Raw genomic sequence first — 14,922 nt, forward strand, 5'->3', positions numbered from 1 at the left:
CATGGAGACCAATGACCTTCACAACCCAGGCCAACATGGATTTCGAGCGGGAAGATCGTGCCTCTCACAGCTACTTGAGCACTACGACAAAGTCACTGAGGCATTAGAAGAGAAACAGAATGCTGATGTGATATACACGGACTTCGCAAAGGCTTTCGATAAATGTGACCATGGCGTGATAGCACACAAAATGAAGTCAATGGGAATAACCGGTAAAGTAGGACGCTGGATACTCAGTTTTCTGTCAAACAGGACTCGGCGAGTAACTGTCAACCATATAAAATCTAGTCCAAGTGCAGTGAAAAGCTCTGTACCTCAGGGTACAGTCCTTGCACCGCTGCTCTTCCTTATTCTCATATCAGATATAGACAAAAATACAAGTCACAGCTTCGTATCATCCTTTGCAGATGACACAAAAATCAGTATGAAAATTACCTCGGCTGAGGACATTGAAAAACTTCAAGCTGATATTAATAAAGTTTTCGACTGGGCATCAGAAAATAACATGATGTTTAACAGTGATAAATTCCAGGTAATCAGGTACGGTAAAAATGAGGACCTTAAACATAATACAGAGTACAAAACACAATCAAATGTACCCATAGTAGGAAAACGGCATGTAAAGGATTTGGGAATAATAATGTCTGACGACCTAACGTTTAAGGAGCATAACCAAGCAAATATTGCGACAGCCAGAAAAATGATAGGATGGATTACGAGAACTTTCAAATCCAGGGATCCCATCACAATGGTTGTACTCTTCAAGTCACTTGTGTTGTCCCGTCTTGAGTACTGTTCAGTACTCACTTCCCCCTTCAGAGCAGGAGAGATTGCTGAAATAGAGGGAATACAGAGAACATATACGGCACGCATAGACGCAATAAAGCACCTAAATTATTCGGATCGTCTCAAAGCCCTCCAAATGTACTCACTAGAAAGAAGACGAGAGATATCAAATAATATACACCTGGAAGATACTGGAGGGCCAAGTACCAAATCTACACAGTAAAATAACAATGTACTGGAGTAAACGATATGGAAGAAAATGTAAAATAGAACCAGTGAAGAGCAGAGGTGCCATAGGCACAATCAGAGAACACTGTATAAACATCAGAGGTACGTGGTTGTTCAACGTCCTCCCAGCAAGCATAAGAAATATTGCCGGAACAACCGTGGACATTTTCAAGAGGAAACTAGATTTATTCCTCCAAGGAGTGCCGGACCAACCGGGCTGTGGTGGGTATGTGGGCCTGCGGGCCGCTCCAAGCAACAGCCTGGTGGACCAAACTCTCACAAGTCAGTGAGGAGTTTGGGGAGTAGAAGAACTCCCAGAACCCCATCAACCAGGTATCAACCAGTATGTGGCAAGACGACGGCCCCCAACCCCCACCAGAAAACCAAGCCGACGCTAACAAGAGTAACCACCTAAGAAGGGACAGGAAAAGGAAGAAATACCCCATACCGCCAAAATACCCCATACTGCCGCCAAGAGAAGTACGCAGGTGGGACCCCTACCACGAAGCCACCCGACCACCAACCGGAGGCGAGACCGTGAAGCAGAATGTAAGCAGCCCCGACAAGGCCCCTTCGAGCCCAGGAAAAGGCGGAGCCGCGGGAAGATCTCGGGCGCAACCACTGAAACCCAGGCGGCACAAGGAGATGGAACGTCTGCCGAACAGAAAAACTCCCCAAAGCAAGCAAGCCTGCCAGGAGTTCATTAACAATGGGTCCGACGCGAGACATCGCAAGACCCTGAAAAACCAACCGGCAGGGCAAGCTAGGAAACCAAAGAAGGCAGAAGGGTTCCCGCCAGAAACAGTACCCGAACCAAGGGGTACGAGCAACTGCAACAGACCAAGACAAAGCAGCACACCACAGGACACAGGTTGAAAAACGCCCAAGAAGCCAAGGAACACACGCAGAACACCCCTGCAGCAGAGGAGTTAGTTTAGTTCATTTATTATGCACCCCATACCCATCTTGTGGGCGGTAGTGGAAAGGGTTACAGAGGCACATAATGGGCTCAGGGACTGAACCCCACAATTCATTTAGCAGTGCAGGGGAGGAAACAAGGGAATGCACAAGTAAATGAAGCGGTGGAAACCGACCACGCCCCCCAACATAGCAGCAAGTGCAGGCAAAACCGACCAAAGGAGATGCCAGGAAAACAACTGGGGAGAGGCAGGATGAAAGAGCAGAAGCACAAAAACTCTAGGAAAAACCAGGGGTGGACAATCAGGCAGGGAGAGAAAAACCCAATGCACATGAGAGGGCCAAACCAGGGACCCGAAGACCACGAAAAACAACAAGCAAAGCAAACCCCCATACGCAAACCCTAGGCACAAAACAGTAGCAAAGTGCCACACCACAACCCGGACACAGGAACAAGGACACGCCACCGCGAAACACGGTACCAATGCACACGTGCAGTAGCAGCAACAGGCACCACCACAACATGCAACATGTAAATAGCAACTCTCTTCTGCAAAGGCAGAGAACGGAGCAGGCAGACCCCAGACAGGGCTAACGGAGACACGACAGAACCCAGCAGGCCCAGAAACCTGCACACCAGGCGACCGACGGAGGAAAAACCCCGCTCGATACCTGCTGGATAAGTACTGGGAGCTCATTTACACCCCAAGCCCGACCTGAGGCCAGGCTAGACCGGCCAGAGGGTGGCCCACCAGGCAGCTGCTTGGAGTGGCCCGCAGGCCCACATACCCCCCACAACCAGGATGGGCCGGAACTTCTATTCAAAAACAAGCTAGTGTGCCCCAGAAGTCCACTGACGTACCAGCAATAAAGCGTATGCTCGCAAGTAGGTCGTGTAACAACCGCAGACCTCTGATGGTTATACAGTACCTGGTTGATACCTGGTTGATGGGGTTTTGGGAGTTCTTCTACTCCCCAAGCCCGGCCCGAGGCCAGGCTTGACTTGTGAGAGTTTGGTCCAACAGGCTGTTGCTTGGAGTGGCCCGCAGGCCCACATACACACCACAGCCCGGTTGGTCCGGCACTCCTTGGAGGAATAAATCTAGTTTCCTCTTGAAGATGTCCACGGTTGTTCCGACAATATTTCTTATGCTTGCTGGGAGGACGTTGAACAACCGCGGACCTCTGATGTTTATACAGTGTTCTCTGATTGTGCCTATGGCACCTCTGCTCTTCACTGGTTCTATTCTGCATTTTCTTCCATATCGTTCACTCCAGTACGTTGTTATTTTACTGTGTAGATTTGGTACTTGGCCCTCCAGTATCTTCCAAGTGTATATTATTTGATATCTCTCTTGTCTTCTTTCTAGTGAGTACATTTGGAGGGCTTTGAGACGATCCCAATAATTTAGGTGCTTTATTGCGTCTATGCGTGCCGTATATGCTCTCTGTATTCCCTCTATTTCAGTGCTATTACAGTGTTCCCCAAGTGTGCCTATAGCACCACTGCACTCCACTGGTACTATCCCGCAAGTTTTACCAGATAGGCGGGACCCAAGAGCCAGAGCTCAAACCCAGCAAGCACAGCCAGGAACCTTACCAGGTGAGTACAGAACCAACACCACAACCCCCCCACTTCATAACACGAAAAAAAAGGTGGGTCCCCTGATGACTCTAGCATGGGTTGGACATGCACATGAGTGGGACAGGAAGGGTTGAAAAAGGGACAGTCACTGGTGTGCGAACGGTCTCAGTCGTACAAAAATATACCTAAATAAAGACAGGTATATAAACAACACTGCATCCAGCGCTCGGCCAAAAGACGCCAGACTGTGAAGACGCCAGAGCCGGACCCAGCCGACCCGCAGGAGCAAGGTAGAGGCGAAGGAGGCGGCCCACACCCATGACACAGGGAAAACCTCGGCGTCCTCCCCACAACTGGAAACCAGGACACCCCCGGAGCGAAGGGGCACATACTGCAGCAAGGGAGAAGAGCGAGAGGCGAAGCACTTGAGCAAAAAAGGCGCAAAACACCAGCACTGAAACACACCGCCCAGACCAAAACAAACTCCACGGCACATGCGCATGACACACTGGCCAAACCGCACAACCCTCTCTGCGGGAAGGCGCCAACCAGGACTACTGCACTAGAAAAGTAGCCAAAAGAGGAAGCAGGAACAATAAAACCGGCCAACGAAGCGAAGACAGATCCCAAAAAGGGACCCAACCAGGCCACAAGCAGCCCAACAAGGCTACAAGTAGCCCAACAGGGCTACAAGTAGCCCAACCGGCCCACAAGGAGCCCAACCGGGCCACAAGTAGCCCAAACCGGGCCACTGGCCACAAGCAGTCCAACCGGGCTACAAGTAGCCCAAAACGGCGACAAGGACAAGGAGCCGACAGACGTTCCAATAATGCGGGAAGTAGCGAAAACCTTCCCAAACCCTCGAGAACACAGAAGCTAACACTAGTCCTGAAGGCACACAAAGGCACAGGCGCACCCGAGACCAGAAGTCATGTAGAACCCCGTGAATGGGGAAACATGACTAAACACCGTCCCAAAAAAAGGTGGGAAGAAAAATCCACCCACAGGATGGAACCAACCGACTCAAAGGCCAAGGAACAGAGCCCAGGGAAGGGCCGACGCCCAACAGCACATACGGCGAGTGGGGAGGAAATACCCCACTCCGTGTAACCACAAGCTAGAGGGGGATAAAAAAAAAAACCACGGGGTCCTACGGGGCCAAGGCCCCCCAAGTCAGCCCCTCCCCCCAGCCCCGGGAACCTACACGACAGGCCCCGGGGCCGAGCCGTCCCCCCAAAGCCCCGGCCATACCAGAAAACCGGGGCAGCCGCAAAAACACTAAGGAAGGGAGCCCACTGGCAGACTCTTACAACACGGCTGGAGGAACAGGCTCAAATGCCCCCGTCACTACCCCGGAAGGGGAATTCCCCGAGATTGCCCGAGTCTCAACACCAGCAAATCCCGCCCCGAACCTACAGACGGTCAGGAACCGGATGCAGACAGGAAGGGGGGATCCAGGGGAAAGACAAGGGGGCATGGAAGGAACCGAAGCAACCAACACCCCTCAAGTCCCAACACGAACTGAAACGGGGCAGCCCCGGGGCTCCCGGGGAGGAAACCACGAGAGCGTTGCCACCACCAATTGGCTCAAAGTGCAACGCCCCTGTTGCCCGCACCCGCTTAGTCAGCACAACTGGGTAACTGAGCCACAACGAGCAACCAAACTCGCAGGACTCCGGGTCGAAGGTGTCACCGACCCCACAGGCAGCAGACGGAGGCAAAACAGAGAGTCACCCAGAGACAAAGGGTGAGAGCAACCCTCAAACTCGCTGGAAGCGAGGGGGGACTCTGGGGTCACATCCATCGGACCCACGTGCCCCCTGGGATTTCCCAGGATCCCGAGCGTTTACTATAAGAGGACTCGCGCTCAGGTAATCCCAGGCAGGGTACTGCTAACCGGCACCCAAAGCTACCAAACAACTTTCTAAGAGCTGAACCCCCGAGACGTGTACACTCACGGGGACCTACCTTGAGGTAACCTTGAGGTGCTTCCGGGGCTTAGCGTCCCCGCGGCCCGGTCGTCGACCAGGCCTCAGGTACCTAGCAGGGAGTACCACCACAAAATACTCAGAACACAAGGGACACAAGGGGCAAGAACGAAGGCAGACCCCCCACCAGATAGATAAACAAAAAGAAAAAGAAAACCCCGCAAGAGGACAGCGTACCCAAGTGGAACAGAGCCGGCCGCCATGATCGGTAAAGACAAGCTGCACAGTACCCTGCGCCCCACCAGTGCAAAACTGCCCCTTACTCTAAGGCGAACAAGGGAGGCTGAACACCTGAGCACACAAAGACCGGCCGAAAACCAAGCAGTAAACGGCCTAGCAGGGGCAGGACCCAAGGAACTTGTGGAAGGTGGCCCCAAGCCCCAAGGGCAGTACTTACAGGGCACCTAGGGAAGGGAACCCTAAGCGCATGCAGCCCGAGTACTGGAGAATCACTCCCGGCTCACACACCACCCAGAAAACAGACACCACACTCTAGGTACAGTGCTGAAACAACCACTGGAGCCGGAGCACATAAATGGTGCCTATAGCATCAGCCGAAGAACTGATGGGTGGATAGCCGGCGTGGGAGGTCTGGGGCTCCCCCTTCCCCCTTCCGGGGAGGGGGGAGCTGCGCAAACAGCGGCGCGGTGATGTGTGACGTCATACTAGTTTGCTTGTTTTCTGTTGAGGAGTTCTATCCACTAGTTCAACTTTAGGTAGCAATTTTCACCCGAATAGGGGTTTGTTTTGGAATGCTTACCTTTCTGGATGCTTGATCTGGTTGATGTCAGACATAGAATGCTCCCAACCACACTGGGGTTTCTATAGGCCTTTGCTCCCCTTGCCTCTCTGAGGGGGCCAGGTTCTGGCTGTGGTCCCCGGTAGGCCCTAGAACTCCATACACATGACTAATGCCAAAGTCTGACATTAGCATATCAGCCTGGTAAAGCTCCGGGGAGCCGACGGGGCTCCCCCCAGAAAGAGAAAGGATAGCAACAGAGAACAGGGGAGAAACAAAGGTGAAGGAGGAACACAGCACGTTAAAGAAGCTCAGGGTCAAGATCAGGATCAGCCCAGTCAGGGTTAGGGGGCATAGGTAAACTGAGCAAAGATGGAGGGAAGGGAGCGGGAGAACAGACCAGAAGCGGACGAGCAGGCTCCGGAGGAGGAGGAGACAACTGAGAGGGGCAGTCAAGGACAGCAGGAGGAGGAGGAGGGGCAGAAAGAGAGAAGCACACCTCAGCAAGGGCAGCAACTGAGAGGGAAGTGGGGGCCAAAGAAACCTCCATAGCAGGAGCAGGGGGTGCGGCCATCGAAACGGGAGATGATGGAGCGAGTGAGTCAGAGGTAGGGGACGAGGAAGAAAGGGAAGCCTTCTTACTCACCAGGGAGGAGGAAGGAGAGGAGCCAAGCTTTTGCTTCTGACTCAAAGAGACAGGCGTCCCAGCAACAATGTACTGGACAATAGAATCAAGCATCTCAACAGGAGAAGCAGAATGAGGGCAAACAACACGATGACAACTGGGAGAGCGATGGACATCAGCCCACACAGACAACTGGCGTGGAGAGCCAAGAGACAGAGGAGAAGGATGAGGAGGATCGAAGGGAGACGATGAAGAAGACACAGGAGACATAACAGACTGGGCAGAAAGAAGGGGAACCCCAGACTGAGAACCATGAGGGGGACCCTTCGGGACAGAACTCAAAGGAACAGAGGAAATGGCGGTGAGCGTGTCTGGGTCTAAGGCCCGGAAACGGTTGTGAGACGGAGGAAGGTGGGAAGGACAAGGAGAGGAAGAGCGCAGCACGCGAGCATAAGAGACGTTAACATAAGGTGGGAGACGGCGAACTTGGCGGCTCGCCTCAGGAAAAGACAAACGTTCCCGGTGCTTCAAGTTGAGGATGGCTACCTCAAGCTTGTAATGTATACATGCATGGGAGAAGGTAGGGTGGGCCTCACTGCAACTGAGGCAGCGAGCCTGGGAAGAAGTGCACTCCGACTTAGAGTGACCTTCGCCCACACAAAGGACAGAGAGAGAGACAGTTCCAGAGCAGCGGAGGGCACCATGCCCAAACCTCCGGCACTTATTACAGAGCCGAGGAGAGGGAATGTACTCCTGGATAGAGCACCTGGCACCAGCAAGAATTGCAGAGGGCGGAAGGGTCCTACCATCGAAGGTAATCTTCACAACCCGAAGGAGCTGACGGCGACGACCACGAGGGGGACGAGTAAACGTGTCTACCTGGAGGACAGAATGGCCCTGGGCTTTGAGGATATGCCAAATATCTTCGTGGCAGTCCTGTAGATTCTGAACACCGGTGGCAACATGGGGCGGGAGGAGAACAGCGCCAACACTGGCATTCAACTGAGCTTTCTTGGAGACCCGAACAGGGGTCTCGCCATGGCAGGATAAGGCAGCCAAGCGGGCGGCTGCATCCTGAGAAGGAGCAGCAACTACATGTGTACCAAGACGGGTGGGGATAAAAGTAACAGAGGCATCTACTGAATCAACAAGGTGCCTATCGAGGGAGAAATCGTCAGGTGTAGAATCCAGAGGGAGTAGATCAAAGTATTTGGCCCACGAGGCGGGACCAAACAAGGCTTGGTACGCCTCAGTATGGGAAGGGAACGTGCCAGTGCGGCCGTGGCGTGGATGGCGCTGAGAACCCCCAGAGAGCGGTTAAAAGCTGCAGTAGTCACAATAAGAGACTGAGCTGTGCCAGGGTACAACGAGGTGGTCACCAATGGGGGCTTGTGGCTTAACCCATCCACTGATGGAGGGGAGCCGAGGGGAGTAGTCAGGAGGGTCAAAGGAGGAGCAAGGTCAGGGCCCAATGCAGCGGGGGCTACAGAGCCTGGTCTTCCAACACGGTCTGACTTTGGGGCTTGGTCGCCCACTCCATGAGCCTGAGAAGGGATAAGAATAATGGAATTTGACATGAAATGACAGTCAGACATTAATTCACGAATGTGCCCCCATACCCACCATGGAGCCACAATTAGAAGCAGGACACCCAACAAGAAGCTATCGCCGATCATGCCGAGGCCCCCAAGGGGTGCGTCATGAGCATATGCCCCACAAATGCCACCTTAAGAACCGTCAGTCTGTCGAGATTGGGTTCACTGACAAAAGGAGGATTGACAATAAAAGGGTCCCCTGGCTCTCAACATCGGGTACTACAGTTCTACGGGTGCAAGAGTATGCCTCCTCAAACACCCGGGCATCAAAATAGAAGAAGTCCAAAAGAATAATCAAAACAGGCAAAAGGTCGGCAGGAAATGACAATTAGAAAGGAGAAGAGGGGGGAGAAAAACGAAACATACGGAAAAGGAAAAGCGATCCGGCAAAATTAGAGAAGACAGCAGCAGGAGCATAAGGCTACAAAAGTTCAGAGGACTGTCCCATGGAGCATCACACTCTGGCAGCAGACCACCAAGCCCCCCTCACAGTGCCCACGGGCCGGATAGGGAGAGTGTTATAATAATAAACCCTGCACCGAGAGTAGAAAAACCCAGGCGGGGTCCAGCAGGGCCAGAGGCCCCCAAGTCAGCCCCTCCTCCGCCCCAGGATCCTCCTCTGCAGGACCCGGGGCCAAATCATCCCCCAGAGCACCAGCCCCTAAGGAATAAGCCGGCGCAGCCAAGTAAGCCGGACAGAAGGGGACCCACTGGTCAGACCCCAGAGGCTTCGGCAGGGGGATTGAACTCAAAAGCCTCCGTCGCCACACCGGAAGGGGCATCCCCTGAGACCGCACAAGTCTCAAGACCATCTAAACCCTGCCCCAACTCTGAAACCCTCAGACATTTCGGAGCCGGAAGCAGGGAGGTTGGGGGGGGGGGGGAGGGACCAGAACGAACCACAAAAGGGGAAGGACGAGAGGGCGCGGACTGAACCAAGGTCGAAGTGACCCCCACCCCCAAGTCCGGGTCCCTATAGGCAAAACAGGGCAGCCTCGGGGCATCCGGGTGAGCAAGCAACCTAGCGCGATGCAACAACATAAAGTGCACATGCAACACCTGCGCCGCCTGTACCCGTAGAACATCATCATGAGATTGAGTAAACTGAGTCACTAGCAAGCAACAGAACTCGCAGGACTTCAGGTTGAAAGTGTCACTGACCCAACAGGCAGTGTGATGGAGGCAAAAACAGTGAGGGTCACCCTGAGACAAGGGGACCGAGCAACCCTCAAACAACAGTGACTGTATACTAATCAATAACTTCGATTGATAGACTATATATATATATATATATATATATATATATATATATATATATATATATATATATATATATATATATATATTATTAAATATGACCGAAAAAGTAAGATTAATAATTCTAACACGAATTTTCTCGATGTTTCTTATATTTCTTTTCACTGTTGGTGGCAACTGAAAAATCAATTCTCCAAAATTCATTTTTATTTCTAGTCTGACACGACACTTGAACGCGTTTCGTAAAACTTATTGCATTTTTAAAGACTTTAGTTTATACACACACAACTATAACTGAACAGAGTTTAAACAGCTTCGATTTTATACCTGCATTTGGGTGAGGTGATATGTTACAACAGTTTTGGATGAGGTGAAAACAAACTTTCAACACAAGACAGAACACGAAACAATGGGTATAATATTTTGTAAGTTAAAGGGAAGAATGGAAGTAACTGTAAAGGGCCTATTGGCCCATATTTCTTGATGCTTCTATATTGGTGCGGAGTCTTGAAGTGGGTAGAATATAGTTGTGCATTAATTGGCTGTTGATTGCTGATGTTGACTTCTTAATGTGTAGTGCCTCGCAGATATCAAGCCGCCTGCTATCGCTCTATCTATCGATGATTTCCGTGTTTTTTGTTAAGACTTCTCTGGTGATGGTCTGGTTGTGGGAAGAGATTATATGTTCCTTAATGGAGCCCTGTTGCTTATGCATCGTTAATCGCCTGGAAAGAGATGTTGTTGTCTTGCCTATATACTGAATTCTTTGAGGCTTACAGTCCCCAAGTGGGCATTTGAAGGCATAGACGACATTGGTCTCTTTTAAAGCGTTCTGCTTTGTGTCTGGAGAGTTTCTCATGAGTAGGTTGGCCATTTTCTTGGTTTTATAGTAGATCGTCAATTGTGTCTTCTGATTTTTGTCTGTAGGGATAACGTTTCTATTAACAATATCTTTCAGGACCCTTTCCTCCGTTTTATGAGCTGTGGAAAAGAAGTTCCTGTAAAATAGTCTAATAGGGGGCACAGGTGTTGTGTTAGTTCTCTTCAGAGGTTGCATGGCATTGCAACAGTTTAACCAGCTGCATGGCGTTGCATGGAAGGTGAAGGAGCATCACACTCCGGCAGCCGCCCACTAAGCCCCCACACGGCAACAACGAGCTGAGCGGGGAGGGGGTCAACAACACAAGTACCATTTTCATGTTTAAGAATGATCTCTTGTTTTTCCTCTATGGTCATTCTTACATATGTTTTCATATGTTGAACCTTACCACTGACTTTCTTGGGACCCATGGTGTGATATATAATAATCAGTTTTATGCTCAAAAAGCAAAAAATCACCACAAAAATGGAATTTCTCATCACTAAGTGGGCGGCTCTAGTAAACTGAGGCAGGTCGGCCCGCGTGACCGGGAACCATGCGCTCTGTCGACCTGAACGTGTATCAACAATTATCATTATTTGACGACACTGTCGTAAGTCGTGTCAAATTTTTCTATCAAATTTATATCGCAACTCAAAATTATAGTAAACCAGGGCAATCTTAAGTCGAGGTGCCACTTTATATATATGTCTATGACACTATTTTATGTCAATGAATGTCTCATTATGAAAATATCTCAAACTGTTTCCTACTTGCTGCTCCATTGTTAAATAAAATGATTATTACAAATAATAAAGCACAAATTACAGTACTGTACAATAAATCTCAATGTCACATGCAGCAGAACTTTACCATGCATGGTGATAGCATGATATTTTTGTGATGAAGCTCATAATTTTCCAACTGCCTTGGAATAATGGTAAGTTAACATACTAATATGTGCCTCATTATACTTTAACATTTTCTGAAATTTCTCCCACATTCAAAATGTTTAGCTGATCACCCAAATGTACCATCATGTAGCTTTTCATAAATCCAAGATAACTGAAAATCTTACCATATTCTCAACACTTGAGAGGTGTTATGCATATCATCAATATACACTAACGCATGTTTTATTACAGCACTACGTTCCTTAAATATTTTACCACACTTGGAACACTTAAAATGAGTTTCAATGGAATGCACCAACAAGTGCCTCCTCATATTTTCAAGATGATGGAATCTTTTCCGACACTCTGGACACTCATAAAGATTGTCAGCCTTATGCACTAACATATGAGTCTTCACATTTCTTGCTGTTTGCATCTTTTTCCAACACACTGGACACTCATGATGTTTATCACCTGTATGCACTAACATGCGAATCTTTATATTTCTAAGATGACTGAACTTCTTCCCACACTCTGGACATTGGTGAGATTTTATCTTCTTTATTATAGGTGCAGTTTGTGTCAAGGTTTTCCCTTAATGCTGCTGATTTCGGAGCCATGATGGCAGTGGTGCTGGCTGTGACCTGGCATTTCCTTGAATGATAAAATGCAATGCCATGTGGCTACATAAGCGTTGATTGTCAGTGGAAAAGAATGCACCTTGAAGTGAATAAATGCATTGATAGGAAGATGTTCAGGGGACGCCTGAACATCTGACAGTCTGGACTGTCTGACGACGGTATCGAGAGCCAAGGGGGTAATGTCAAGTCACGTGGTCCAGCGGAGGTGGCGTCCACATTTGGTCGGTGTTGTTATTAATCTTATAATGGCAGTGTTTTTTTCCAATTGCCTAAAAGACAATTCAAACCACTATGGGAGGATTTTAACGTGGATGTAGTAATTATCCCCCTGCAAAATAAAAAAAGCATGTATGAGATAAGAGAGCTGAGAGACACCATAATATTGAATAATTAAAAAATTACCTACAGAAAACACTCTACATGTATATTGTGATGGGTCAGTAGCTAAGGATGGAAAGACAGGATCTGGAGTTTTGGTTAGTATTAGGAGGGGGATGGGGGGAGGAGGGAGGCCCACTCATCCGAGCTGGCTGCCCAGCAAACACAAATCATCTAGGAAACGTTCGTCTATCTCTTCCCATAGGTGTGGGAATGATTTGCATTGAGAATGGTGCAGGAGAGCCTTTGAGAAACTTTTAATAAAAAAATCCAAACTCAAAGGTTTTATAATAAATTATTTTTCTACAACTATTTTGTATTTTGTTCCTAATGTATTACAAATAGTTTTTACATGTTTAAATATAAAATTCATAGTGTTATTTTGTAAAATTCATTAATAAATTGTGAATGATATTTATTGGCTCAGTGAAACGTTCAAAATCCATTTAGTTATAATATATGATCAGAAAAAAGTAGTTTTCCAAATTTTCTAAAAATCGCTTTTTACACAATTTGACTCCTTATGCATTCCACTAAACACTAATATCATGTTTAAATATATAATTTATGTATTATTCCCAAAAATAATTTATATAAATTATAAAAGTTGCTGGAAAGTGGTGTGAAAGAATCTGAAAACTTTTTGTTGTCTTATATATTGGCGTGTTCTTATTACTATGTCTCAAGTGCACAGTTTATCAAACAAGAAGATTAACATTCGTCAACCCTTAAAATCTTATATGTTATCTTGCTGGTGCAAAATGGGTGAATCTTTAGGAACAGCTAGTATCTATATGACAAATGGTGTTTTCCCTAACTCAAACAATGTAGGGTTTATTATTCTACACATATTTCTAATGACTCTTAGATGTTTACATTCTCTGAAGTATAATTGTGAAGGCTGTGTCCATCACTCTCAACACAGATTCTTAAACTCCTCTCTGCAGGTTCAACTATATAATTAGTTTCCATTCTGAATCTCCATGGACATTTGTATCCAAAATGAAACCAATGTGGTTTCCTTCAGCGCCTTCAGCCAGCACATTTGCTCATTCATTTCCACAGATTCCAACATGGTAGGGGATTTACAGAAATTTGGATATTCATATTGTTATATATTAACACTTTCGCGCTCTCCACAAAGGTCACTCAGCCAACCGAATGTGCGCGCTGCGTTTTTATCGCTTAAGCGTAAAAACAAAAATGTGTATACTCTTTTTACTCTTCTGACTTTAGTTCTCATGCTACGTATTTCATTTTGGTACCAACGTGTTCGCAATAAAATTCTCTAGAAGAACATCAGTAAAATAAGTCACGAAACATATAGGGATACCAGCACCAAATAAATAACTACGTAGATGACTCGCCGTGAGCGCCCATCAGCAACAAAATGTTTTTACTCTTGGGATTGTAATCACCACACTTGTTCTACAGCGTTAATTTTGGTATCAATGGACTCGCAATGAAATTCCCAACACGGTGATATGAATATAAGCATAGAATAATGATGCAGCCCGCCCGCAAGAGTGTGGGAAGTGGTGAAATTGTTACCCGGTATCGGTGACGGGACGACGCACGGCGCTTTGAAAGTTTATACTTATTTCACTCTCATGACATTAATTTTCTATGTACGTCATTCATTTTTATGTCAATGTGTTCGCAATAGAATGTTCTATGTGCCCATAGGTAAAAAATATCAACAAAGCGTAAGTTAGAATAGCGACAAATATAAAACAAAGCTGGAACATATCAGTGAGCGTCAAACACACACGAAATATTTTTACTTTTGTTATGTTTGTCAAGTTTATACTTGTTGCACACAGTTATTTCTGGTTGTATATTGATCGGAATAAAATTCCCTAAACAGACATATGCATATAATACATGATATGGGGGAAGAATTACCAGTATAAACGGCTAAAGTCACCCACCTGCAACCCGTTTGGGACAAAATACCATTTGATCGAAGTTATCCACACCTTTCATGAACTTATTGTACCATGCAGCCTAGTGGTGAGAAAGAGAGCCTCATAGCGCGCAGTTTGAAACAAACCCAAAGTAAATCGGATAAAAATTGAATTTTATACAAATATTTTAAAAGTAGACATAACTTTATGTCCACTATGCGTTTACGTTAGACGAAACCGAACGCGCCGGCGCGTCCAGATAGCGCGAAAGTGTTAAAAATATGAATGCAGTTCCATATGATAAGACAAATACATGAGTTTATGATAAATTCGTTTTCTGTGATATAACATTGATATGCTCTTTTTTTCTTTAAACGGCAGACTAAACTAAATCACGATCAAAAGTATATATTGCTTTTTAAGAATTAAGCTCCCCCACTGACCGCCAATTAAGTGCTCACATCAACAGAGTTGATGTATAAATGGTCAACGCTCAACAGAGTTAGTATAAATGGGATTAAGT

At 47.4% G+C, this 14,922-nt stretch overlaps 2 protein-coding genes across 2 annotated transcripts in view; both read right to left on the minus strand.

Annotated features, from left to right (window-relative positions):
• Positions 1-6,545: 6,545 nt before the first annotated feature.
• Positions 6,546-11,011, minus strand: LOC138351055 (uncharacterized). The gene is made up of 3 exons (XM_069302631.1): positions 10,997-11,011; positions 8,141-8,413; positions 6,546-7,421 (listed from the first exon to the last, which is right to left on the minus strand). Exons 1-3 carry the CDS (start codon positions 11,009-11,011, stop codon positions 6,546-6,548), a joined length of 1,164 nt encoding a protein of 387 aa, XP_069158732.1.
• The window catches only part of LOC123764027 (zinc finger protein 345), an 86,149-nt gene continuing 81,137 nt past the window's right edge, over positions 9,911-14,922 (minus strand). Inside the window, exon 4 of the mRNA XM_045751482.2 lies at positions 9,911-12,442. The gene's annotated coding sequence lies outside the window, so the exon portion shown is untranslated. The remainder of the gene's footprint in view (positions 12,443-14,922) is intronic.

The sequence above is a fragment of the Procambarus clarkii genome, chromosome 5, assembly GCF_040958095.1.
Source record: "Procambarus clarkii isolate CNS0578487 chromosome 5, FALCON_Pclarkii_2.0, whole genome shotgun sequence".
In the NCBI taxonomy this organism is placed as follows: Eukaryota; Metazoa; Arthropoda; class Malacostraca; order Decapoda; family Cambaridae; genus Procambarus; species Procambarus clarkii.

What these genes read in the sequence shown, in the direction of transcription:
- LOC138351055 (XM_069302631.1), bottom strand. An exon ending in TCCACGCCACGGCCGCACTG is followed by an intron (nt 7,422 to 8,140) that starts GCACGTTCCCTT and finishes ATACATTACAAG; the next exon opens with CTTGAGGTAGCCATCCTCAA.